The 27,937-nt window shown below is 43.0% G+C and overlaps 1 protein-coding gene across 3 annotated transcripts in view; it reads right to left on the bottom strand.

Annotated features, from left to right (window-relative positions):
• ATP2A2 (ATPase sarcoplasmic/endoplasmic reticulum Ca2+ transporting 2) overlaps positions 1–27,937 on the bottom strand; it is a 311,453-nt gene that overhangs the window by 65,577 nt on the left and 217,939 nt on the right. For 2 of the 3 annotated variants that reach the window (XM_086943013.1, XM_086943011.1), the window contains 6 exons: positions 8,743–8,963; positions 7,538–7,740; positions 5,087–5,172; positions 4,616–4,749; positions 1,828–1,945; positions 36–1,705 (listed from right to left, as the gene is read on the bottom strand). In XM_086943013.1, the coding sequence (XP_086799139.1) occupies positions 1,436–1,705; positions 1,828–1,945; positions 4,616–4,749; positions 5,087–5,172; positions 7,538–7,740; positions 8,743–8,963 (1,032 nt within the window). In that variant the 3' untranslated portion in view covers positions 36–1,435. Of the gene's footprint in view, positions 1–35; positions 1,706–1,827; positions 1,946–4,615; positions 4,750–5,086; positions 5,173–7,537; positions 7,741–8,742; positions 8,964–27,937 lie in introns of those variants that run through there. The other variant, XM_086943012.1, reaches the window with a different exon arrangement.

The following is a 27,937-nucleotide window of genomic DNA, read 5'->3' as shown; positions in this document are numbered from 1 at the left end:
AGAATTGATTACACTTATTTGAACATAGCAGTAGCTTTCGATTACACAAGGCTTTATTTTCCCATAACTGGTCCTTTTTACACAGTTCTTTTAATAGGTAATGGAATGGATATAAAATGTGCACGTTACAGTGCAAGAAAAACAAGGTATGGGTGAAGGACACATTTATTCTTGAACAGGTATACAGAGTGCCAATTTACATTAAAATATTACTGGGTTGAAGGAATGTCTGAAATGCAAGTAATACTCACTTATGTTGTTGAATGTCGGAAGGCATTGAAGAAAAACACCACAGTTAGGACTGTTAATAACTAAACATTGTTGGTTTAGGACTGGACCTGAAACATGCACTAACATTACCACAACCAAAAGATGGTGGTTAGTGTCGCATTAAAATAAAAATAGTTCTATACAATATGTTCATTTGGTCATGTGCTATTTACAGCTTTTACAAAAACACACAGAAGTTGGTTATTTCTCTAAATCGGGTTAAAACAGGCCAGCAAAGTAACACACAAAATGTATGGCTGATTATTAGTGCCTGAACTGTACAAAATACAGATTAATGATGCAGTGCAGGATTTTCAGCACACATTCCAAACGACCTGTTATAGGAGAGACTTGAAAAACAAATAAGGAACTTGGGTGATAAAGAAATCTAAAGTTAAAACAAGACATACATTTATCTCTGTCCATTAAAAGGTTTTATTATTTTTTTAACTAGGTTGTGAAGTACCCCATGAAACGGGAAACACTGGCAAAACAATGTCCGTCACAATAAAATACATTAGACATTTAAATAAATAACCTTAAAATATATTGGGGTGGAGACGCAGATGAACAGGGATTTTTCTGCACAAGCAAGAATAGGCATACCTCTTACAGACTGGTGTAAACCGCACAGTCAAACATTTGAAATGAGGGTGGGGAAACAAAAATACTGACTGAGGTAGCAGTACTCTGCTGACTGCAGAAAAACTGGCTTAAGGATTAAAAAAAACTAACCTGTTAACAGACGGTATAATAATGACAGGAAATCAAATTTCAATCAGATAACCATGCAGAACAGTTCATGCTTTAGTTTAAGAAAAAACATCATTCTTAGTCTTCTGCCAATCCTTTTGTTTATATATCCATTGCCTCGACTTTTTTTTTCTTACAAGGATGAATAGACAAACAGAACACTGTACATGCTTTTTCAGCTACAAAACAAAATCTGCATAAAATAGTGTTAGTTCTCTGTACATTTCAATGGACACTTGTATAAAAAAGGAAAATGCTGCCTCCCACTTGCATCAGACAAACTAAACAGAAATCTACAAACCTCCCTCACCAGCAATATGTTCATGTGAAAAACTCAGCAGAAATAGACAGTTGCTTTAAACAATAAAAAAAATTGGTTAAGTTAAACATTTTCCTTTTGTAAAACTGTCAGTCAAGACCAAAACATTTCAGCAAGGTTAGTGTCTGTGCTGTAAAGCCAAATACACAATGGCAATGTAATGAACACAAACGGCCAGGAAATCCCTTCGGTGCATGCGGCAAAAGAACACGGTTTGGTGGCAGGCTTTTCACACTCTTTACCAGGTTCCAGGTAGTTACGGGCAATGAATTTAAGAGTCTCATCCAGCAGAATAACCGGCAACGAGATTTTCAGCACCATCAACCACTGTATTAAGTTCAAGGGAGTGATCTGGAAGATGAGCTAAAAAAAATAAAAATAAAGAGTTTGATTCTTTGAACTAATTACTGTAAAAACACAAAAAAGCTTTAGATACACATTTTATAGTAGAAAATCAATTTCAAAAGTTAAGAGCATTAACTTACTGGCAGTGGTTCTACATAAAGGATGAGGAAATGGAGTGACATTGATAAGCAAATTGAGCCAAGAAGCCAGATATTCTCCCATGGAGGCATCCGTATCAACGATTGGTTTTCTGACAAACTGCAAAAAGAAAGGAAAAAAATCATTTAAAATGACTCCTGTTAACTGCTGAGGCTTCATAGCAGCACAGACAACACAATTAAATTCAAATTAAAATCCACTGGTTACTAAAATAATGCAGATGTTTGACGGGTATTTTTGTCAATTGTAGCAGTACAGGACATGTCTTAGTTGCAATAACATATGCAACTGAAAAAGGACAACTATTACACAATGTTTTCGGTAAGCCACAGTGACTAATATAAGCAACAGTTTACAGAACCTAGTCCGCTACCAGTGCAAATCAAAGAAGGTGGGAGGAAATATCAGAAACAGTAACATGTACCCACACTGCCGCTTACTGGAAGGCGGATGCAGCACAAGGGAAAAACTGGTGGTAGTCCATTTTATGTATGCCCAATCTGCCGCCCTATGATTAAGGTGCTTGTAGCACTGAAACGTGTCACGGAAATGTATTGTTTGGGTAACATGACGCCGCTTTGCTAATAAAAAGGTTTTGCTAAACTCATCTCCGTGGAGTGAGACTTTAAAGCTTGGGGCTTCTTTTGTTGGATTTAATTGCACTGCGCTTCTGGCCGTGGAACGACGCACAGCCACTACAACTGGACTTTGGTCTGTGGGACTAGATATCAATCTGCAGGTCCTGTGCAGCACGTAGGCATGGATAATTGAGAACGGAGATGTGGCCTGAGGGCTGAAAAACTTTAATTGAAATTGGCAGGAAACGAACGGTGGGGATGCACATAACCGAACTGAGACTGCACAATTTGGGACTCCCACTCCCAGCTTGCCGATTACTGGAAGGCAGATGCAACACAGGGGAAAAATTGGTGGTAGTCCATTTTAGGTGTGCCCAATCTGCCGCTCTATGATTAAGGTGCTTGTAGGGAAATGTATTAATTGGGTCACATGACGCCGCTTTGCCAATAAAAAGGTTTTGCTAAACCCATCTCTGTGGAGTGAGACGTTGAAGCTTGGGGCTTCTTTTGTTGTGTATAATACATACATACATAAATACATATATACACACACACACACACACACACACCCTAGCAGCCCGTCCAGACGTTGTCCGGGGATGAAATAAAAATTTACTGTCCTCTCCGAAAGCGACAGTGTGCAAATGCCCCTGAGCTGTCCTGGCTTGGTCGCTTCACGCACTCCCCAAAGACGGCGTAGTGCACACCTCCTGACGTGCTAGAACGCTTTTCTCACAGTGATACAATGCTATTCTCATGCTGCAGGCGTCTGACGTTACAATGGTGAATGCTGAACCCACACACCCACCCTCGCAGAACAAACACACCCACCTCAGAGCTGGTGCTACTTCCAAGGGACTACTTTCAGAAACAACGTACTTTGCCCTTCTAAAGTATATGTTTTGCTGGTGTATAGCCTAGGTCCATCTGCTTACCCTGACCTTTACAATGCTGTATTGGGTGTTGTGATTGGTGCTGTACTTCTTGAGCTTACCCGCCTCAAAGGTTTCAGCTCTCTCTTTATAATAGTAGTATGGATCTATGTTCCCATTTTCTAAAAGAGTAATCTTCATAGACCCCACCGGAGGGGATGGATTGTGGCTGTTTAAAACTAAGTGTCCCAGAAATGCCCACTGGAGGGCTGTAATTGGTGAAAGGGGCACGTGATATAAACCGTCTTTTTTATGAGGATGATGACGAATCTGTGAACAAGAGGCTTGCAGCCTCGAAACGCGTAAGGAAGGAGTTAATAAATTAATCTGAAAACCAGGTGCCGGTTTGAATAAATTATGCCTGCAGTTGGAGTGCGCCTTCAAGCAGAAAGGAAAACTTTGTGGGAATATATATTGGGGTGAAGTGAAATAAACAAGGCTTGATAAGTATCCTGGTTGTGCCGCCTCCTTTGTATACCAAGATTTCCTTTGGGTCAGGATCCGACCCCTGGGCAGAGCACACACTGCGGAGCGCTCTCGATTGGCTTAAGGGTCACTTTGTGCAGCGATATATATATATATATATATATATATATATATATATACACACACACACACACACACACACACACACACACACACACACACACACACAAAAACGACAAAAAAATAACATTCAATGATGGGTAGAATGAGTGGCTAAATGTCTCAGAACTAAAGAAATAACATTCAATGATGGGTAGAATGAGTGGCTAAATGTCTCAGAACTAAACTGTTCAACAGCTCAATAGGAGGGTAATATTAACACCTATATGTCTAAAAAAGCTTTGAACACATTTTTTATGTAGTTGGAAAAAAAATTGACAGTCTAAAGCATTTTGGAATACGCAAACCTACATGAAGCGGATTAACATCAATAAGCCATCATGAAAATGTCTAAAAACTACAAGACCGGCAGAGCATGCTTCACATAGATTAAAACTTATTTACTATAACAGACAGTAAGGGTTATTCTGAGGCGATGTAAATTTCAGAATGGCCAAAAGCACTCCATAATACGTAGATGTTAACATCCCATATTGAACATTTTCTGAGTCTAAAAAAAAAAAAATCTGAAGAAAGATCAACATAACAAATTTGCACCTGTCCAGTATGACAGACTGGTAAGAAAAGAAAACCCCATTTCAAGTACTGCCAGAAATCTTCCACAGTACTATTTTACCATGAAATAAACATGTGAAGATTAGACAAAAACGAACCTGTTAAGAGCATTACACATCTCAATGGTAACAAGGACTGATAGTGCCATGGTCATTGGATATGGGGACTCAAAGACGTGACAATCCACCCCATAAAATTCAGGATTGTCCTCTTTGCACTGCAGAAAATGATTCTAAAAAACAAAATGGCAACATTATATCTATGGCACGCAAACAAAAGTTCATTAAATCCCACGTCACATGCTTTTTGTATAGCATAACTTTCAATCGCTCGACTTAAAGTACAATCCAGGCTGCTGGTTTCCAACATGCATATTTTTACTTGTGTAAATCCCCTGGGTGTTCAGTTGATCTACTATTTATAGGTGTTCTTCTAGAACAGCACAACTACTTTTAGCAACAATTACCGGAAAGAGACTTCATAGTGTCTAAAAAAAAGAAAACTGCTTCAAACATGGGCATTATTTAGAAGTCACATTTTGAAGTAAAATAAGTGGGATTGATCTTTACCAAGTGGTAAAAAGTAATCCTTGGGCCATCTTCAGCAGCAATAAACCACCAGGCGGCAGCACCAACAGTGGCAGCTCCAACATAACCTGAAAAGGAGATACATAAAGTTAAGCACAATGATTCAGTTTTCAAAAATCAAATCGACCTGGACGAAATGCAACTCATACTGGTGTATCTCCAGCTAAAATATGGTACTAAATGACACTTATTTTGCGTAGATACGCGTACTTCCTGAAATTCAGTGCAATTACTGCAAAGCAAAAATGAGTTTTGCACACCCTAATTAACTCGCATTTGTCCATATTTGTTGTGTGATGAGCTTCATTTGCAAAGGCAAATACAGCCGTTTAAAATGGATGACACCTGCATGTATACATAAAACATTTCCAGATCGTTCAATTAGAAATAAGAAAGCATAGATAATTCTCTCTCACCAATAAAACAGGAAACACATGCTAAGCGGAAACAGTTCTATTACAAGAAAAATGGGCATTTCTACCAGAGTTCCAACCGATCATAACCCATATGTTTAATGCCACAAATTTCTTCTCAGGGACATATATGCCTTTTGAACTTTAAAAATGATATTCCGAATGTATGAGTATGTGAGATTTATTAAAACCAGTTTACAAACCAGTAAAGCACCATGTCTTTGAAGTCAGTTTCTTCTGACTTTCAATGCATGAAGAGTCAAACTGTACTTTGCACTGTGTCAGTAGCACTGGTGGTCTATGGTAGCCATATCGCAGGTGTCCACGTGTCTGGAACCTACTGAATAAGACCAGGATTCGCAGGCATAGCTGTTAGAAGCCGTGAACTGTTAGAGGTTACATCTTTAAAAGGAGTTTCCATGTATCTGCAAAGATCTCAACTAGACAGGAGCAATTATTCACATTTTTCAGCATACCTATTTAACAAGTTAACTGTGGATTTAACATATATTACAAATATCTAAATTAGGAAATACTGCCAAGACGGAAGACTTTGCTAGTAAATAGTCTTTCTTGCACTGCGGATTAAATAGAGTGGAGAACAATGATGTGCAAGGAAAAGGTGTCACTGCTGAGAGGGAACATTGGACTTGAACCGTAGCATCACCCAGGATTATGAGTCTTTGCACTCTGGTCAAGACAAGGGGATAGAAAAAGTTTACTTGAAAGAGAGGACAGAACATGGCTGAAGACTGTCTTAGGCAGGAGTATTATTTACTTTCCAGGTAACTAATAATAAAGGGGAAACAGGAAAATGTTAGTTTAGTTATTGCCAAGTATCAAATAGGTCAGATTACTCTGTGCAATAGAGAGTATGAGACTGTTGTTCCTTTTGGGAGCCAATACATGCATTGGTCTGTGTTGCAATAAATATTATGGCTTGAAATTACTTTTGGTAAATGTCCCTTGAAATTAGAGGTTTACGAGTAGTGGATAGTGCGGGTTAAGGCTCTGAGTGGAAACAACCCTTTACAGTGCATGACAATAAAGCAGCATAGGGATTAGCCATGACATTTTGTAAATATATTTTTACAAGGATATTTCTAAACTGCCCATGGAATCGCAACTCTTGTCACAGGCCATTATGCTTACCTGCATTAGGGAAAGTTTAAGGCGGCTACCTTTCACTGCATCATAAAATGACATGGCTGGGCTACTAACAGTCCAATAACTTGAAAATACGAAGATCTCTTCGCCACTCTCCAACACCAATTCATACCAGGCTGTTCCTTTTTTAACTGCAAACATTTTATATTTCCTTTAACTATTTGCTCAAAGATGGCTCCAGCCATCTTGAAATGGTGAATTAAAAAAAAAAACGGATTCCACCGCACTGCAATACACAAATGTGTGATAATGTCTGAACACATCCCATTGCACAGTTTTTTTTCCCCAGATTGTATTCTGCAATGGCGAAAGGACTGGCAAGGATAAAAGGGGCGAGCTATTGGCTTTACTAATGCTTGTTAAACGAAGGGTGTTCCACAGCTGTATGGGGACTATTTTCCAGGAGATTTTTTTTAACTTAACGTTAAGTATCATTTGTATATTACACAATATGCCATTAATATAGAACTAAAGCGCCTTTTGGTACTGTGTGGTACAACTTTCCAAAATATTTCCATTGCAGAAAAAACAAGGTAAAAACTGCTTGGATTGTAGTAAGTTTCGCAAAATGTTTCTCTTTGGAAACGGTCTTGATTGTGGGCTATTTCACAAAACGTTTCGCTTTGGCTAATCACGATCATCAGTTCATGCTATACTACACAATTAATTTGCTAATGTTCAAATACAAAATAAGGAATTAGTTTAGAACCCAGTCTGACAGTTGGCAAATGTCAATGACTCACAGATTACCCATTATAAAAATATCTGGATATAAAAATAATAATTTATTCCAATAATTAACTTTAACCATTTTCATTTAGAAGACCGAAAAGATAATAGGACTTTCACTCACATCCAATAGCCAGATACCGAAAGAAAAGCCATCCACTAATTAGTGGTTCTTTCGGATTGCGTGGTGGTTTGTTCATGATGTCCAAGTCTGGAGGGTTGAATCCAAGAGCAGTGGCTGGAAGACCATCAGTCACAAGATTTACCCAAAGCAGCTGAACAGGAATTAGAGCTTCAGGAAATCCAAGTGCAGCTGTCAAGAAGATACTGCAGGAACAGAGAAGTGTGACAAGATCATTCAACAATCACTGAACGCATCAGTGTTACCTCGTTGCAGGTTTCTTGCTTCAAACAATCTTGAATTACTGCTGGATCACTTACTTGTCTCCTAACTAAAATGCTCTGCTACCACTTTGAAATTCATGCTAAGGCACAATCAGGGAACATTAACAACAATTTCCAGGTAATGTAAACATCGCAACAGACGTGGACCAAACATCAAAAATAAACACATTACCAAGCCCTTAGTCTGTTTTTGCACCAGAATACTTTATGACTACGAAAGGATGAAACAACTTATCACAATTTGGGAGGGGCACAAGTGATTTGTGGGATCCACCAGAGGGTCATATGCATAAAAGAACTGTGAATTCTTAGTACTTTCTTTTTGATACTCCCTTCTGCATTCTGATGTATTCAATCTTTGTACTGATTTTGGGAGTCAGGCATCACTATCAATAAAAAAATCTATTGAAAAAATCTTTCCTGGACTGACCATGACAAACAACCTTAAAGCAAATTCATCAAGTAATCTTGAAGATCAATTCAATGAGAGCCGTATATAGCATCAAACTCTAGCACGCTAGAACTGCTTCCATAATCAAAAATCTAAATAAACATTAAGCTAGTCTAAGGGAACAAACTGCAGCATGCTCCTTTAGAGAAGTTGTGTGTGTAAGGGAGAGTGGACAGGAAAGCCTAGATCACAAGCCATGGTTAATTGCAATCTCTTATTTGAACACAAGCTCCACAGTCACCGATTCTTAACTGATTAGGCTCCGCAAACTGCCCCTCTATGCTTCCTGGAAATCAGTAATTTGATTCTGAACATTTCATGAATAGATTATAAGAGCAGTTTAAGGGAGCACACAGTGCAGCCACAAGTCATTATGTAAAACATCCACTGGGGATCACCAAAGCCTATTGAGACCAATATACTAAATAAATATAAATCTTTCTAGCAAGAATGAATTAAAATACTTTACATACCATACTACTTCTCCAATATTAGAAGAAATTAGGTAACGAATAAACTGCTTCATGTTATTGTAGATTGCACGGCCCTCTTCTACAGCAGCTACAATGGTAGAGAAGTTGTCGTCAGCGAGCACCATCTCAGAAGCTGTTTTTGCAACAGCTGTACCAGATCCCATGGCAATACCAATCTCTGCTTTCTTCAGCGCAGGGGCATCATTTACACCATCACCGGTCTAAAGTGGAGAAGATTTGTACAAGTAAACACTAATAGATGCAAACAGCTTCAGCTTGTATAAAAAAAGCTGAGAAGTGTATTTTGCTTCTTAATGCAGAAAAACATTTATGTCTGTTCAACTTTCATCTACAGAACACGGAGAACAAAAAATTGTAAAATATTTGTTACTTGCAGCAAGTCCACCCAGCTGGAGTTAAATATCCTACTTGCCAAGTGTCATCACGGATTACATTCAGAATGCAACTCCATTCATGGGGCACCAAACTGTACTTGACGCAGGTCTATTGCACTGCCATATTAGAAGGTGAGCACAATAGAAACACTTCTGGATTAGCTAAAAAAGTAAATGATCCTTTTACATGGACAGCTGAGCTTGGGGCTGGCATAAGCAAGTCACTTTTTAATGAACTTGGTAGAAGGGCTTACTTTGTTCAGCAGTCAGATTTGGAAATATCCTATTAGGGAATCTCTAAAGATAGAGCCTACACTATCAAAGCCAAGTCAAAATCAGGATCCTACAGAAGTATTTTATTAAACCTAAAACATACATTAGAGACTATATACATACTATATATATATCTTGTCCACTCCTGCTCCAACGTAACACAGGTACTGACAACGGGGTTTAATTTAATCAGTAGATTTTTTATTCTTTCATCAAAACGGCATACCTTGTTCACATGAAGAAGACTTTTTTTAAAGTTCATTATTTAAATATGCGTCATCTAATTCCTATTACTTCCTCAGCATGAAAATGGAAAACCTACTACTGATCTTTTACTAAATATTTCACAGATCTCTTTTTTCCTCAAGTACTGTAAACATTCTTTAAAGTGTATTACCAAATATTGCAAGATAAATACTTTCTTGCAAAAACATTTGTGCAAAAGATCAAACAAAACGTATGTTATATACTCAATTTAAATCACTCAAACTGAAATTTCTCAGTAATAATGCAATGCCAGTGCTAACTATGCAGATGGTTTGCTTTCGTTCTATTCATATTGATTCTTATACAATCCTTCAAATACCCAGATTCAGTATTGATCTAAACATAGCCCATACACTAAAGTTCCTAATACTGCTTGTTTGATTGTTAAGGTGTTTATTTTTTGGATTGTATGGGGTTGATGAAACTGTATAAAAGTAAAGAATCAAGAATAGAGTCAAAGCTTACTAGCTTCATCTCTCCCCGTTTATACTTCAACCCATTTGTGCTAATTAAAGTGCTTAATGTGCATCTAAATAATAACCTACATATAAAATCTCATGTCTTGTACTCAAACTTGGTGTCCCGTCAACAGGACACAGCGTTTATTCCTTTAGAGTCCTTCCTCAAATATGTATATATAGATCTTCATTCGAATTTAAGCCTGAGGGAATTTAGGAATTTAAAATGAAATAGCTTGATTCAAGCGGTCTTAACTTTAACTCTGTTAACGCACCCCCATCCTATTTTTCAGTACAGAATAGATTATAAAATACTGCAAATCTTCACATTTGACATAGTACTCGTGCATATGGCGAGCCACAGGGAACTGTGATCCTCCTGTCTTATTGCCCTTAAATGCGGTTGTATTCGTATGTGTACCATGTGTATGGTGCTCCCTACATACAATTTAGGGCAAGGGCATTGCAGCACATATACCACGAAATCACTACGGCAAGGGTTCTTAACAGTGGCAATATGATTTAAAAAAATTATTATTTTTTTATTCGCTCCATGCTTACACGCTTTACATTTTTGGCACTTCCAAAATTCTGGATTACCTTTTAACCAACTGCCTACTTTTTTTGCCTACTTCTTGTCCTGTGCTATTAACTACCAGCTCTTGGTGCATCAACTTTGTTTGAATTTGAGTAGAGGTTAATTTATAACATCACATCCAATTACAGGGTCACTCCTGATCAAATGTCAATGTCTGGTTAGAATTAGTCTCACTCTGATTGTAGATATTCTATCCGGTTATCATTCTAGGCTTGCTCCTGTGCTGCATTGCTTTTTAGGTCTCGCCTCTCAATGCGCATGCGCATTGAGCGGAGCGAGACTATAGGCGCTTAAACAAGGTTTAACTAGACTGGCGATTTGATGCTGTGCCCGTACGCTTTTAGGTCAATGCGCAAGCGCATTGACCTAAAATGCGCGTGCACATCATCAAATCGCCATCTGTTCCCCAGCAGCTTTTCCCGCTCCGCCCCACAAGCTTCCCCCAGCGTGCGCTCTGCCTCAGCTGCACTCCTCCCACACCTTTGAAGTGAAGCTTAGCTTCACTTCAAAGGCCCCTGCTGCTTCACACCTTCAATCGCCGCTCTCCCCGCTCCACCCCCTGCTGCGGCCGTGTCGCATTTCTCCTCCCCCTCCCCACAGCAATGCCCTCCGTCTTGTTTTAAGAGCTTGGACCTCTCTTCTAGTGCAGTGCAGACAGGGTCTAGGGATACTCTTCCCAGGGAATACAGTGCATTCCAAGAATCAAGGCGTCCTTCGTAACCAGTAACGGAGTCCGCCCCATCCTACCAGCATTAAGACACACCCACCTCTGTGCAATGACTAAGTGCAGACAACTCATCCGGGAAAAGGCTCTGCTAAGCCAGGCATTATATTTATATCTATCTATCTAAAGCCTGGCAGCCATTACAGATACACTTCAGATTACTGTTAACACCAGCACTGGTATACGGAAACGAATAGACGTACATTGCTCGCCTCCACCAACCAGTCCGATCCGTGAAGCACCTCCAGGCGCTGGAACATGAACAGAAATCTCTCCAAAATGAAGCTACTCGCTCAAAGCCCCAATTTACAAACCTCTCCATATCTCCGACAGACAGTCTCCACAGCCTCCAACCAACCTCAAAGTGAATATACCCCAGTATCCCTTCTGTTCACTGCACAGCCCCGTGCTGATAACATTAACAAGCAACCCGCTATTACAATACCCGCTTGTGCATTTCTGTGCTTGTCGCACACGCTCTTCTAGGTAAACAACTCCAGGAAGCCGATCCGGTTTACTGCTCACATTTAATGGCAGTGCTGCGTGATCCCAAATCTGGGGCGGTGGGATCGGGCTATAGATTCCAGATGCGCCTAGAGTCGATTCGACACATACTCTGAGCTACGTGAGAAGAGTTGTAATCTCGGCTTCCCTCTACACTAAACTGTGATTCTGGGCAAGTCACTTCCTACCCATGCACCCTTATCTTGCAAAATCAGCACAGTTCAACAGACCCGAGTCAGACAGGTTATTCCAGAGTTTCAAAGCAACTTTGGCTTTATTTATGCTCTCTCCCGCCTAAAATTAACTGTTTTAATAGGAGTCAGTGGGGAAATATATACCCCTATTTTTCTCGGCGCAGCTCTTACATCACTGGAAGGTTCCAGATGGCGGCGGACTGAACAGGGACACGATTCCACTCTTCCGTACCGTCCCTCTACCCACTGGGTCGCAATTACCTGCTTGCCCCAACGCTTTATCACCTTCAGTGTTTTCTGGGGCGAAGGGGAGTGCCACGGCGCTGTTTTCTCCGATGTACCTGCTTTCCCACATGCAGTCTGCTGACCTGGAGACAACTCGCTCGCCCAGTTCTGGCTGCTGCCTCGCTGCCCCCCTATGCTGGCCGTCTAATCAGAGGTACTCCGGCGTGATCCCGTCTTCTGTGACCTGAGAGTCCTTTTCAGGTATGGGGGATGCTGGAGTGAAGCCCGGATTATCATCACTGATGCCCCTGAGGTCCGGAGCCTCTGCACGTCTCTTCTCACACTCAAATCAGTCTATGACATAGCTGCCCGAACCATGGAACAAGCTACCGACCCAGATTAAAGCAAGATTAAAGCAAGTCTTATCTTCATGTCTTTCAGAAGAGCATTCAGCAAATTCCTCTTCCCAATGCACAAATCTCATTAATCAGTACAAGCTGCCATGATTGAGCTTACCTTGACTTTGCCCGGAACAGAGATTTTGAAATTTGATTCACCCACACGAGTCCCCCAATTATGAATGAAACCGTGTTAGTAAACGCCTCGAGTCTCTCTGGCCAATCCTGTTGCAGTCACCATGAACTGCAGTATTTATTACACTCTCCCAACCTTCATGTTAGTACTTGAATGCCTTGAGACTATTCAGTTTATGTGTACAGCACATGTTTGATAAATAATGTTCAGCTGCGCCATGAGAGTCAAGTGGTTAAAAGCATGCATCACTTTAACAGTCTTTATTCTGCCTTTTTTGCTTCTACAGCCCCTCACCCTCACACACCTCCTCACCCTCACCCTCACACACCTCACCCTCATCCTCACACACCTCACCCCTCCTCACCCTCACCCTCACACACCTCACCCTCACACACCTCACCCTCACCCTCACCCACCTCACCCTCACCCCTCCTCACCACTCACCCTCACCCCTCCTCACCACTCACCCTCACCCCTCCTCACGCCTCACCCTTCACCCTCACCCCTCCTCACCCTCACCCCCCTCACCCCTCCTCACCCTCGCACACCTCACCCTCGCACACCTCCTCACCCTCGCACACCTCCTCACCCTCGCACACCTCCTCACCCTTGCACACCTCCTCACCCTTGCACACCTCCTCACCCTTGCACACCTCCTCACCCTCACCCCCACCCACCTCACCCTCACCCTCACCCCCACCCACCTCACCCTCACCCTCACCCTCACCCCTCCTCACCCTCACACACCTCACCCTCGCACACCTCCTCACCCTCGCACACCTCCTCACCCTTACACACCTCCTCACCCTCACCCTCACCCTCACCCCTCCTCACCCTCACACACCTCCTCAACCCTCCTCACCCTCACCCTCACCCCTCCTCACCCTCACACACCTCCTCAACCCTCCTCACCCTCACCCTCACCCCTCCTCACCCTCACCCCTCCTCACCCTCACCCTCACCCTCACCCACCTCACCCTCACCCCTCCTCACCCTCACCCTCACCCACCTCACCCTCACACCCTCACACACCTCCTCACCCTCACCCCTCCTCACCCTCACCCCTCCTCACCCTCACCCTCACCCCTCCTCACCCTCACCCCTCCTCACCCTCACCCTCACCCCTCCTCACCCTCACCCTCACCCCTCCTCACCCTCACCCCTCACCCTCACCCCTCCTCACCCTCACCCTCACCCCTCCTCACCCTCACCCTCACCCCTCCTCACCCTCACCCTCACCCCTCCTCACCCTCACCCCTCCTCACCCTCACCCCTCCTCCCCCTCACCCCTCCTCCCCCTCACCCCTCCTCACCCTCACCCCTCCTCACCCTCACCCTCACCCCTCCTCACCCTCACCCTCACCCCTCCTCACCCTCACCCTCACCCCTCCTCACCCTCACCCTCACCCCTCCTCACCCTCACCCTCACCCCTCCTCACCCTCACCCTCACCCCCCCTCACCCTCACCCCTCCTCACCCTCACCCCTCCTCACCCTCACCCCTCCTCACCCTCACCCCTCCTCACCCTCACCCCTCCTCACCCTCACCCTCACACCTCCTCACCCTCACACCTCCTCACCCTCACACCTCCTCCCCCCTCACCCTCACCCCTCCTCACCCTCACCCCTCCTCACCCTCACCCCTCCTCACCCTCACCCTCACCCCTCCTCACCCTCACCCTCACCCCTCTTCACCCTCACCCTCACCCCTCTTCACCCTCACCCCTCCTCACCCTCACCCCTCCTCACCCTCACCCTCACCCCTCCTCACCCTCACCCCTCCTCACCCTCACCCCTCCTCACCCTCACCCCTCCTCACCCTCACCCCTCCTCACCCTCACCCCTCCTCACCCTCACCCCTCTTCACCCTCACCCCTCTTCACCCTCACCCCTCTTCACCCTCACCCCTCTTCACCCTCACCCCTCTTCACCCTCACCCTCACCCCTCCTCACCCTCACCCCTCCTCACCCTCACCCCTCCTCACCCTCACCCCTCCTCACCCTCACCCCTCCTCACCCTCACCCCTCCTCACCCTCACCCTCACCCCTCCTCACCCTCACACACCCTCACAACCCTCTCACCCTCACTCAGCCTCTCACCCCCTCACCCTCGCACCCTCTCACCATCACCCCCCCTCACCCTCACACACCCTTACCCTCATCCCCTCACCCTCACACCCCCTCACCCCACTCAGTGCTACAACACATATTGTGTTACAATAGGTGTCACATTTGCGAAAGATAAAACTATTGGCATTGTAAATAACAAAGCTATTAATTTCGCTATTTTCAAAACCAGCACATAAAAAATGTCCTGTACAATACCAATCGCTCAAACTTTCCTAATGCGAGACCTATTGCATTGCTGTGCTTCTCTCCCCTGCTGCACTCTCCTGCTCTCTAGAGATGTGGCCTAACGACCAGAGCTGCCATCTAAGTCACGTAAATACAAAACATGTTGCATTCCAAATGCTATAGGTGTCACATTCGCGAAAGTTATAACTATTGGCATTGTAAATGACACAGCTATCAATTTAGCTATTTTAAAAACCAACAAATAAATAATATATTGTCATTTACAAGACCAATAGCTCCAACTCTGCTAATGCGAGACCTATTGCATTTCCAATGCTTGTTTCTTTTTAGTTTCACTTGTAACAAATAGAGACTGTCTAGGCACTCTTCCAGCCTTCCTTATCTTTTGCTTGTTTTAAAACTAGTTGGTTATATCCTCTTTCAATTAACTTTTTCCAATTTTTCTTGTGCTTCACACAAACACACTACAGTTTTTTAATTTGGCGGTGTTCCGCATAGGAAATGCTTTGTTTCAGTTTTGCCAGATGGAAACTTTTTGAATGCAAAATTGTATTCCCAGCTACGGCTTTTCATATGTTTTGGTGTGCAACTTTTTATCTTTTACAAACACTACCAAATTGAGGAAGAAGATTTCCATTTGTCTGATGTTAGATGTAAAGTTTAAGTTGAGGCAGTTATTGTTAAGTTTCATAGCAAGCGTTTGAGCAGATTCAGGGGTGCTTCTCCATAAAACAAACAAATCAATGAAACATATCCATAGGACCACATTTTCGCTCCATTCTTTTGAAAAGTTTTCTGAGCACCTGCTCTTCCGACTATGCCATATGCAAGTTGGCATAACTTGGGGCAAAGCAGGTGCCCATTGCGGTGCCTCTAATCTGCTTATACATATCTTTCCCATATAAGATGTTGTTCTCAAAGCACCATTTTGCCATTTCTAAAAGCATAATTGGTTGTTGAATGGGCTCAATTGGTCTAGAACCCAGAAAGTGCGACATGGCTTTAAGGTCATCTTCATGTGCAATACTTGTGTAGAGTGATGCCACGTCTAATGTCATTAGCACATAATCTTCCCATGCTATATCAGATTCATTAAAAAAAACTATTGTCCTGCAAATATGGTGTAATTTGGACAAATTGCTACAAAAAAAAAATGATCGATATAACTGGACGTTGTCTCAAATAAACTGCCAATCGCAGATATGATTGGCCTTCCCGGAGGGTTAGTGGGATTTTTATGAATTTCAGGAATCAACTATAGGGTAGGTGCCACTGGTGTATCAACCTTTAGATACTTGTATTCATCATGTGAAATTAAACCCACTCCTCTCCATTTACAAATCTCCATAAAGTATCTCTTTGACCTCTGTCAAACATGTGTGCCGTACTTTGCGAAAACCATTACAATCTCTCAACTGGGATCTAGCTTCTGAGTCATACATACTCAAAGGCCACAGAACGGTATTGCCCCCTTGTCTAATTTTCCTATTACAACAGCTTTTCTCTGTTTGATCTTAAGCATTACCTGATGGTTTCTAAGTTTTTGTGTGTCCTTAGTACTCCACCAGATTGTACAGATAGAGATTTCAAGTCTGAGATTACTAACTCAGTAAAAATTTTGAATGAATCCCTCGGTGTCACTGGGAGGAATACAGACTTAGGTTTGATGTGAGTTTTCACACTGCCATACATGTCAATTTCCAGAGCGGTTGAGGTTTCTTCGGAGGTAGGGCATGCATCTACAGCTGTATTTAAACATTCCAGCTCATCCAATTCCATGAAAAGCTAAATGTCATTAACTGTAAAATTTGTTTCTAATGCAGTCCTTGAGGTTTCTAAATCAGTGGCTGAACAGTAGTCTTATTTGCAAAATAATTCTGCAGATTATACTATACAACTGCTGGCATATGGAGCGGTTTGTCATCCTGCATGTTTCAAAGGACACTCCTACACTTCATGCGATGTGCTGATATAATAAAATGATGAGAGAATCTGCCCAAACCTAGAAATATTCTTGGCCTTCGTAAACAATGAAGGCATATTTTTTGCATGTCACTATATGTGGTAGACTGATGGGGCATTCTGAGTTTTATAATACTAATAAGTCACAAAAAGGACAATTTGGACTACGCACTATGAGGCAAGTGTCTTCGATTTACGACCACAAAAGAATCCAGATGAGCTTCCTGGCTGCTTCTCAACTTCAAAACCAGAGCAATACAAAAAAGCCAAATCCTCTAACACACTGCAGCCATGCTCGGCATATGTAACATTCTCTTGCTTCCCACTTGCTTTAAAAGACCCCTTTTCGAATTCCAGAAAAGAAGTGCAAAGGTTAGAAGAGGAAACTTTAAGGGAAAGCAGTGTGACGTGAACAAAAAGAAAAATTCTATCAAACACTCTCCCACACTAAGCACATCTTACCTGGCTCTGAAAAAGGTTCACAAATGTATCAGAGGCTAGTTTTAATACTACATGCCAATGTTACATATTATATATCACATTGGCACCTCTTTTTTGTTGCCAACTACTAAATAAATAAAACCAAAGTTCAACTAGGTTTCACTTAGAGAAAAAACACTAAGGTTCTCAAAAGACGTATTAGCTGGAGGTTAAAGCGGATTATAAACTGCCCATCAACAAATATCATGCATTGTGCAGAGAAGCATAAGCATGCTACTAATCAGATACAACTACCAACACTTAGAATGGTCCCAAAACACTTTCATGTGGTCAAAGAATTGTCTTACCCTAGTAAATTGCTCCCTGCACCTCTCCTGTCCCACTCTCAATGCACAAAACTAGCTCACTTTTGTGAGCAAGGTAGCTACTATTCAATCACAATTGGCAGTCAACACTAGGGAAGCAATACAAGTGGAGGAGATTGCCAAATAACATTATAAATCAGTCCTAATCCTCTTCAGGATAGGCCAGGCCCAGCCCCCAAAATAAAAAGAAGGTGTGGCCTCAGCTTCACCTTTCTGGATTTCGGTCCACCCTGAAATCCATTCAATCAGGCTCTCCCTTAGACCCACTTTCTCCTGCCAAGTTGGGGCTCCTTGATTCTGCCTTGCTGCAAGTGGTGGTGGATTTGCTTAATTCCTCTTTATGAAGACTGCGTTCCACGGTCCTGGAAACACTGACTTTTAAAGAAGCCCAATCTCGAGCCAACAAACCGGGCTAATTTTAGACCCATTTCTCGGCTTCCCTTTTCCAAAATTTTGGAAACCCAAGTAATCTCAAGGCTCCCCACCTTTGTGGAAGCCCAACAACTTCTTCACTTCTCTGAAATGGGTTTTAGATCTGGACACCGTATGGAGTCCGCCCTCTTGGGAGTCACAGAACAGCTAAAACTACTCCTACATGATGGCAGAACAGCCACGCTGATCCTACTGAATCTCAGCACGGCCTTAGATAGTGTCTCGCTCCATCCTAGTGCATACACTGAGGACACTGGACTTTGAGGGAACAGCCCTAGCTTGGCTAACATCTTTCTTGAAAGATAGGGAATTTCAAGTCTTTTCATCAGATGCAAGGACAGGGATTTGTGCCCGGACCTTGGATGTACTCCAAGGTTCTGCGCTGAGCTTCATGCTGATCAACCTTTAAGTTCGCCCTCTTGCAGATGTGGTAGAGAGCTGTGGCTTGACATGGTTTTCATACGCAGACGATACACAAATGTTTTTTGTCATTCTCACAGGGGCACTACCCTGACGCCATTAACCTCAGTCGAAGAAGAGTTGCTTCCTGGATGGCAAATGACTCGCTTAAACTCAATGGTGATAAAAACATAAGTTATGGTTTTAGGTATGAATCCACAGCTTTGGGGTCCACACCATTGGCCTGAGTCTTTGGGGGTTCTTTCAACTCGATCCCCCAAAGTAAAAAGCTTAAAATGTTGCCTAGATGAAATTGTGTATGCGTCCAAGTGGCCAAAGTGTCATCCACCTGTTTCATTTGTGATGAAGAGAGTTAAGAAGATTTGGATAATTCCTCACACGGCACAAACAGATTCGGGTCCTGATACTCGCACGAGTGGATTACGGTAACATAGCATTCTCTACCTGGGAACTTACAAGGCCTATATTCATTGTCTGCACGTTATGCAGAATTCAGCTGCAAGACTCCTGTCTCGGCTTCTGAAGTATGCCACGGCCTCTCCTATTCTTTGTGAACTGCACTGGTTTCCAAATGAAGAGTGCAATCTAAAACTCTATGTTTAATTTTTAAAGTTAGAGCTTGACCTGGCCCTCTCTATTTACAGGATCTGGTCTCTCCTCATCAGCCCAGCCGGAGACTGAGATCTGAGAATCAGGCTCTATGCCACATGCCCAGATTTTTCCTACCACACATAAGAGGTCACCTTTCACATACCTGCGTCCTAAACTTTGGACTGCCCTACTGCTATTCTTAAGACACTCTACCTCTCTGCTATTTCACAAGCATCTTAAAACTTGGTTATTTTACATTTTTCACTTAGAAACGTCTACCTATGCTTAGCGCCGGCAAACCTGTAGGGTAGCCGTGCGCTCTTTAAGTGAAAAAAAAAAAATAATAATAATAAAAGGCACAGGGCTTTCTTCAAAACTTAAACTACCTTCTTGGGCTCATACCAACAACAGCAGACCGATTACTGCAAAAAGGTCCATTTTGGTAGATCTGATTGTAACTATACTACATGCCTTCCACAAGCGGAGCAGAATCGGTCTAGCCAGATAAATATTTACCAAAGTGGACCCTCTTCACTGATCAGAAGTGTCTGGCTCCCAAGATCGCATACTCTTCAACCTTTTCTAGCTGGGACCCTGTAGCATCATGTTGTAAATGTCTTGGTCAAATCCGGATTTAGTCTTTAATTAGTATATGGAAATATCCTTACTGTAACCCAATTCTGGTACAAGGACAGTATGATGGATTTGAGACACGATAGTTGGGGAACTTAAGACTTGTTCTACCATGCTAGCCTGACCCCTTTGGTTTCATGTTCGGAGGAAAATATTCTCTCCTGTAGCAAGCCATTCCGTATATGGACATATTAGTAAAGAGTAATTTTAGTTTTCCATGATAGGCTTCCTCATTAAATTCAAAAGCAATGAATCTCTCAATCCATGAAGGAGGTTCCAAAAACACAGACTTCTAACAAATGCATGGATATTTTTAGCATTATTCATCTAACAATTGAAACTAATAACTTTTTCTAAATTCTAAATAGAAGAATGAAAAACAGTGGGTTCAAGAATCCTTTTTCATACTTCACTTAAAGGAAGTAGGCTTAAATGTTTGTATCCTTTCCTTTTATGAAGTTCCTCAACTCAATTGTCCAACCCTCTCCTGGACTTCTTTTGACAAGGCTTCTTGATGTGTGCTAGGTCATTTTGTTTCCTGATAATCGAGCTTGGAGTGAACTCAACAAGCATTGGTGTCTAGTGAGTAGTTTTATTCACCCTAGACAGATGCATGCTAAACTGGTCTAATTTGGTGAAAAGCGGAAATGGTTGTCTTATGATATAAGAATTATATCATAAGACAACCATTTCCGCTTTGCACCAAATTAGACCGGTTTAGCATGGCTTCCTTGCCTCTTAAGATGCCTACATAATTTGAGGCACTCTAATTCCAAGACTTTAGATGTCATGGTTAAAAATCGAGGCTCTCGATGAAAGCCATATTTCATCCTCATGCATGTGAGAAGGTAAGGTAGGCACAGTTTATTCCATGGTTGGTCCGTCATCTCTAGCAAGTCCACTGAGTTGCTATTTGAATTACAGTCATCTGAGATGCTTCGCATTTGTTTATGAATGGAGGAATCAATGATGTTGGGCTGGTAATATGATGTTGGGCTGGTGATATTAAGGTGGGATGGCATGACGTCCGACCACATTTACTGAACTTCAGCAACGAACCATGCAATTGAGTGTGGCCGAGTGTTGCTATCTGAACATGTGGTCTTGCTGTTTGTTACAAACAAGCCTACAGCTGGTGTATCCCATATTCAAAAGAGCTCTCCTACGATGGTATCAAACTCACATCTAGGAGATATTCCCATGCTCCTTGAGCATAGGCTTCCAATTTGGCTTTCTCCACTAAAAAGTGCTACTAAGAAAATATTTTGACCTGTTCAGTACCATATAAACTGCACTAACTTGGGTAATGGTTAGGATTTTGTTCCTTTTGTTGGTTGATGTAAAAATAATTGTGGTAATGCTGCCTGAGTACTAGTACAATTTTCCCCTCCTTTAACAGTCTGAAAGCCCTTCATAGCTAGAAAGAACAGATTTTGATCCAGTAGTTGGAGGTTCACAGCCTCCTCTGGCATTACTTGATCTCAAATGTAAAGTCTGCCAAGATGTGCAGCCCATCCTGTGAGTGTTTCACCCATCAAATGTCTGAGCTGGGGACCTAAACCATGTCTGTACCTTCAAGCTAACAGCTTGATCAGGGTGCTTGTGACACTGAATATACTAGATGAGTAAAACACCATCGTCGCCAGTTTCCTCACTGTTCTCACTATAATAACGAACAATTAAAAGGAGGAAGGGACAGTTTTACCTGTAGCTCCAATTCTCTTGTAGGGGTATTTCCAGGATAAGTCATACAGACAATAATGCAGCCTAAATAAATAGGCTGCACTGGCCGAATCTTCATCTTGTAGTGACAAAAGAGCCAGTATAGAACATTTTGTGCCATTTTTGTGGTGTTTGACCCAATGAAAACCTTTATTCCCATGATCTAGATGAAGGGAATGGGCAGAATCCCGCAGAGGCTGCCATTATAGGTCTAAAAAGTAGAAAATGTGCCTTTAAGAATCCAGAGACCACCAGTATCCCATCATGCACAGCCAGTTACTGCAGTTCTTTTTTAAGGCAATGAGAAGTGAATGCATATTCCAATGTTATGGATCAGTCTGTCTATTCCACCGGGGAGGAGGGCCTGTTGCTTATGACTTCTCATGGAAATACCCCTACAAGAGAACTGGAGTTACAGGTAAGAAACTGTTCCTTCTCTTGTAGGAGATTTCCATGTATAGTCACAAGCACTTGAATAGATTAGCAAACCCATCCCTATATCCACAGTGGAAGAGACCGAGAAGTTTATGTAAATTTAAGAAAATAGGTTCCGAAGGGAAGCCTGCCCTACTTGAGCATCTGCCTTGGCATCCGAGTCCAGGCAGTAATGTTTGGTGAAGGTATGAACTGACTTCCAGGTAGCAGCCATGCAAATCTCAGCAATGGGTATATTACGTAGCAACGCCGCAGTAGCTGCTTTCCCTCTGGTAGATTGAGCTTTAGGCTTACAGGAAAGATATTTGCTAGCTTTTTGGTAGAGTAAAATACAGGAAACAATCCATCTGGAGATGGACTGCTTGGAAGCCGCAAGAGAGCCATAATTAACAAATAACAGGTCAGATCTCAGTAGATCCTTAGTTTTATCCAGATAGGATTTTTAAGACCCTTCTAACATCTAGGTAATGAAGAGATCTCTCAGCGGGAGTAGATGGATGGTGGAAAAAAGTAGGTAAGAAAATAGTTTGATTTACATGAAAATTCGAAACTACCTTAGGGAGGAATTTCAGATGGGGCCTCAACCACTTTAGATGCAAGAAAAACTGTATGGCTCTTGACAGCAAAGTGCTTGGATTTTACCAACCCTGCAGGCAGAGGAGATAGCCACAAGGAAAGCTTTCTTCCAAGAAAGATGTTGGAGAAGCCCTATGTATGGGTTCAAAAGGCTCTTACATAAGCTGAGAGAGGACCACATTAAGCTCCCAAGGAGAAGGACTTTTAATGGGCGGAAAAACCTTCTCAAACCCTCGAAAAAATCTTTGATGACAGGAGTTATGAAAAAGGAAGTTAGGGAAGGGCATTTCCTGTAGGCAGTGAAGGGTGCCAAGTGAACCTAATGGAATAAAATTAAAGGCCAGATTGTGCTAGATGAAGCAAGTATGGAAGGATGACATCTTACTTGCAAGAGGTAGGATCCTCATTCTTTGATAAGCACCAAATACTGAATCTCTTCCATTTATGAGCATAAGCAGAACGTGTGGATGGCCACTTAGCTTCCTTAAGAATGTCCATGCAATTCTGAGATTAGTTCAAGTGTTCATACTGCACTCTCTCAGGAGCCACGTTGCCAAATTCAAAGAGAAGAGGTTGGGGTGCACCATCTGTCCTCCGAATTTCATGAGTAGGTCTGATTTGCAGGGAAGCTTGCGATGTGGACAGATAGACCGGTGAAAGAGGTCTGTGAACCACCACTGACGTGGCCTCTCCGGGGCTACGAGTATAATTGTTATCCGTGACGGAGAGCTTGATGAGGACTGCTGGGATCAGGGGAACTGGAGGAAAGGCGTAGAGAAATCTGCCAGTTGATCCATAGGGCATTCCTCAGGGTTCCCGGTTGGTAGAAGCTCAACGCAAAGCTTTGGCATTTGCGGTCTAGGGTGGTGAACAAATCAACCTCCAGTGTCCCCTATTTTCTGAATATATCTTGGACCAAGTTGTTGTTTAAGACCCACTCATGATTTTCCTGAAGGAGCCTGCTGAGAGAGTCGGCCTGAGTATTTTGAACACCTGAGAGGGAAGTTGCTGTTATGGTCCGGTTTCTGGCTAGAAGCCACTTGCAGATAGTTTGGGATTTCAGAGATAATGGTGTGGATCTCGAGCCTACCTGCTTCTAGATTTAGAACATAGTTCTTGTATTGTTAATCTGGACAAGCAGGGAGCTGGCACGGAATGATGGTTGAAAAGTTTTCAGAGCCATATGAACTGCTCATAGCTCTAGCAGATTGATGCGGTAAGTGGATTCCTTATGTGGCCATTTACCCTTAATTTTAAGATTATCTGTATGGGCTCCCCATTCCAGGAGAGGCATCTGTGACTATGGTTTGAACAGGTATCTCATTGTGAAAATGATAGCCTAGTAGGAAATTGGTAGGCGAAAACCACCATTTGAGGGACCGGAGGGAGTGTCGAGACAGTTGAATCCCAACTTCCCAATCGAGTGTTCGCAGGTGCCATTGGTCTTCCAGACATTCCTGCAGGGATCTCAAGTAGGGACAGGACTCTCCTCAGTCGGGTGAGGCATGGTCATGAGATCCTGAGCCTGCCGAAGGATCGATAAGCGTGTCTTCTCTGAAGGACACACGTTTGCCATGCAAGTATTGATGGATGCTCCCAGACATTGTAGGTACTGCACAGGCATCGAGGTAGACTGTTTAGTTGACATGAAAAACCAATTGAAGGAGAAGGTCGGAGGTCCAATGGAAGTGTATCTAAGCCTCCTGTGGATGCCTTGATTAGCCAATCGTCTAGAGACCCAAAGACGTTGAGTGAAATACTCAGTAGTTAAATTCTAAAGTGATTTTTGGGGGACTGCAACGAGCACCACATACCCCGCGCACAGCCAACAGCAGGGGGACCACAAGCCCCATTGGCTTCCAGCTGATGCAGAGCACCGCATCAGAGCCAGGAGGCGCTACAAGAACACTCGTGGGCTCCCGCAGTGCGGGACGCCGGTTAAGCTTGCTGCCACGCGCCACTGGACCCACTAGCCTGCTAAACAGTCCCGGGGAGAGGGGGGGGGGGGGGGGGGGGGGGTAGGAGACTGCAACGAACGCCACATCCCCCCATGCACAGCCAACAGCAGGGGGGACCACAATCCCCATCGGCTACAAGAACTCTTATGGGCACTCGGGACGCGCGTGGGCGCTGCCCGGGCCTAGGGCAGGCCCATCCGAGCCCGTCAGAGGCCGGGCTGGCCTGCGCTCTTTCATTGAATTCCCGGGACTTGTCATCAAGGTACTGGGGCCTAATTTACTGGATTGTTAAACCATCCTTGTCTTGCCTCTTCTCCCATTAGTATACAATTGACTTTATTGATTTAGTACATATTATAGAAGCTTCTGGTTTAGAATAGCGAGGCATATGCATATTCAGCTTGACTTCCCAACCCAGTTTGTTTTCTTAGTGCATGTATTTTTAGTTAACAAGTATATGCATAATGGTCCATTATTGCTATTTAGAGCCACCAAAGAAATAGCGTGAAATCATATTGTACAAGCCAATGGGGGATTCCAGCCATAGAGCTAACAGAATGGGGAGACAAGCTTGTGTGGAGAAGAAACAGACCCTGGTAGTGGCCAAACCAACCACTAAACCCACTTCCATGGTTAGGATGTTGAAAAATGCCCTAGATGCCGTGACAAGCGAAATTGAACGAACTGAGTGGTGTTTGTCCCTTACTCCAAATCTAGAAATTGTAACAACTGATCCCGGATCTCCTGAAAATTGAGGGTCTTTGTTAATGGATTCCTCCCATGACCAACAACTGAAGTGGTACCCCAAAATCAATCTAGGGCTTCCCAACATAATCAATCTGGCAGAAAAAGTAAACCCAAACCAAAGGTGAAACCAGCTGCTAGAAGAAAGAAGGGCCAGGGTGTAACTTTGGTCAAAGGGAAATCTAGGATGGTGACTCAAAAGGAGAACATTGAATCGGTAAGTGAATAGCCGGTGTGGGGCACTAAGTTGATAGTAGATTTACAGATTCAAATGAGGGTCATAGTCAAGGACGAACTCAAGTGGTTAGAAGAGAAGGTTGATTGTCTGACTGTACTTTTTAATGACTGGATAAATAACAGGGGAATATCGCATGGTTGCACTAGTTTAGATAATACGACACAAGCTCAGACTATCTTAAAGTCTCTACCAGTTAATGCGCACCCTACACCCTGTGAGCAAACATTACCCCCGAAAACAAAAGAGGGAACATGTGCAGCAGAGGCTAATAGAGACAGCAGCAACAAGCCCCCTCTGGTTATTTCCAACCAAACCACCTGCCCACCCCCACTGCATACATTATCAGCGCAACCAGCTTCAATACCTAGGCAGGATGGGGGTTGGGGTCCTAAAACTAGAGATAACAACCATTTTTATACCACACCAGTGATTAATTTGCCCCCAGCATCAACACCATATGTTCTCATCCTTGCAGGAATCCCTGAACTTAGAAGGGACCAATCCGAATCTCATGTAGAATTAAAGAATGTGTCCACTGGTTAGAGAACAATAGTCATTTTAGATATGAGAACATGTAAGAAATTTTAACTACACGTCGGGTGGGATGGATAGGCAGACGCCACAAGGACATACACTGGGACTGAAATTAATTTTAGAAATCCGTGGATGACTCAAAATATTTTATATACAGAAGATGGGAGAATGACAAGTGGTATTCAAATCCTTCCATTGGTTTATTTTTACCCGCCAATTTACACTATCGTAAAACCAGGCATCAGGACCAGGTAAGGAAAAATGATCCCAAATATTGTGAGCCTCCCTACTACAAATACATATAGTTGCTTAGATGGTGTAGACTGACTAGAGGAAAATCCACCCATCACTAAAGCACAATCATGCCCGATACAATCTATAGCCCAAACCGTTGTGGGCAATGTGAGTGCCTGTATCATTCCCGGGGTGGGCCCCCCTGCTCGCATCCACGACAGGGATGTGGTTTTGAACATCAATACCCGAATTCAAATGCTCCCAGGGATTAATCAGGAGTGTGATAGTAGGGAAAAAGTATACACTACAATTACTCCCTTCTGAGCCCCAAAATGTGTTGCCCCCCCACTTGTCCAAAGATAAGAGTTCTATTGTGGAACATAGCAGGATTAAATGATAAGATAGAGGACACCACTTGGGGTACCTTTATTAATCAATTTGAGGTCTGCATGTTCCAGGAAACATGGGTAAGAGGGAGGTTTTGAAACTGGGATTTGCTACTTATAGCACTCCCGCAACATCAGGGGGTAAAGGGAGACCATCCAGAGGTCTCACCACGTGGGTGGGAGTCCATCTAGGATGCAGGGCTGAACAGTTAGACACAGGATCCAAAGATATATGATGTGTCCTATTACAATTCCCACTAAAGATTTCTGTAGCCCTTATAAATGTATATTTAAGACCTACAGCTTTGGGTAAGGAGTCCCACACGCTGGAAGAATTATCTTCTTTTTTAGGCATCATTGCTGATAAACACATGGTGATTTCGGGAGGGGATTTCAACTGTCAGTTCGAGCCACTTGAGGGGTTGCATAAGGATAGTATACATGACAAGGATAATTTTTGGGCTAGCCCAGAGACCAGAAGTCAACCGGTCAAGAAATGGTCCCACCTGGTGATTCAAATGAATAGCCTCGTACTGAAACACTCCCTTAGAGCCTGCAATGGTAGATCGCCCTCTGAAACTTCCAGCAGGTACACGTTCCACCGTAATGAACGAGGCTCCTTACTAAATTACATTCCAATTTACTCCAAATCTTGGGAAAGGCTTATTAATTTTAGTGTCGTCCCACGTTTAGATAGTGATACTCATGCGCTAGCATTGGAATTGAGAGCATTTGATCTAGAGTATCACATTCGGAAAATTCCATTGATCCAAGATCAACTCTCTCCAATTGCAGGCGAGAGCGAGATAGTCAGACTTTACACATTTGCAAGCCAAATTGAGCTCCTTATATGAAACTAATTCCCGTGCTTCAGATGGCATCCCAATCAATAACTCAAAAGGGGGATGGCATAGACCTTCAGATGGTGTAGAAGAACCATGCTAGACTAGAAGAAGCCACTTTGGATTTCTTCTACCCAAAAAGAACTAGTAGGCCAAACAGGAAGCCCCCACACCAATGGTGTAATGATCACTGTC

This window comes from Lissotriton vulgaris, chromosome 11 (assembly GCF_964263255.1).
Source record: "Lissotriton vulgaris chromosome 11, aLisVul1.2, whole genome shotgun sequence".
NCBI classification, from domain to species: Eukaryota; Metazoa; Chordata; class Amphibia; order Caudata; family Salamandridae; genus Lissotriton; species Lissotriton vulgaris.
Note: the sequence above shows the minus strand (reverse complement) of the source record. Positions and strands in the feature narration are given on the sequence as shown.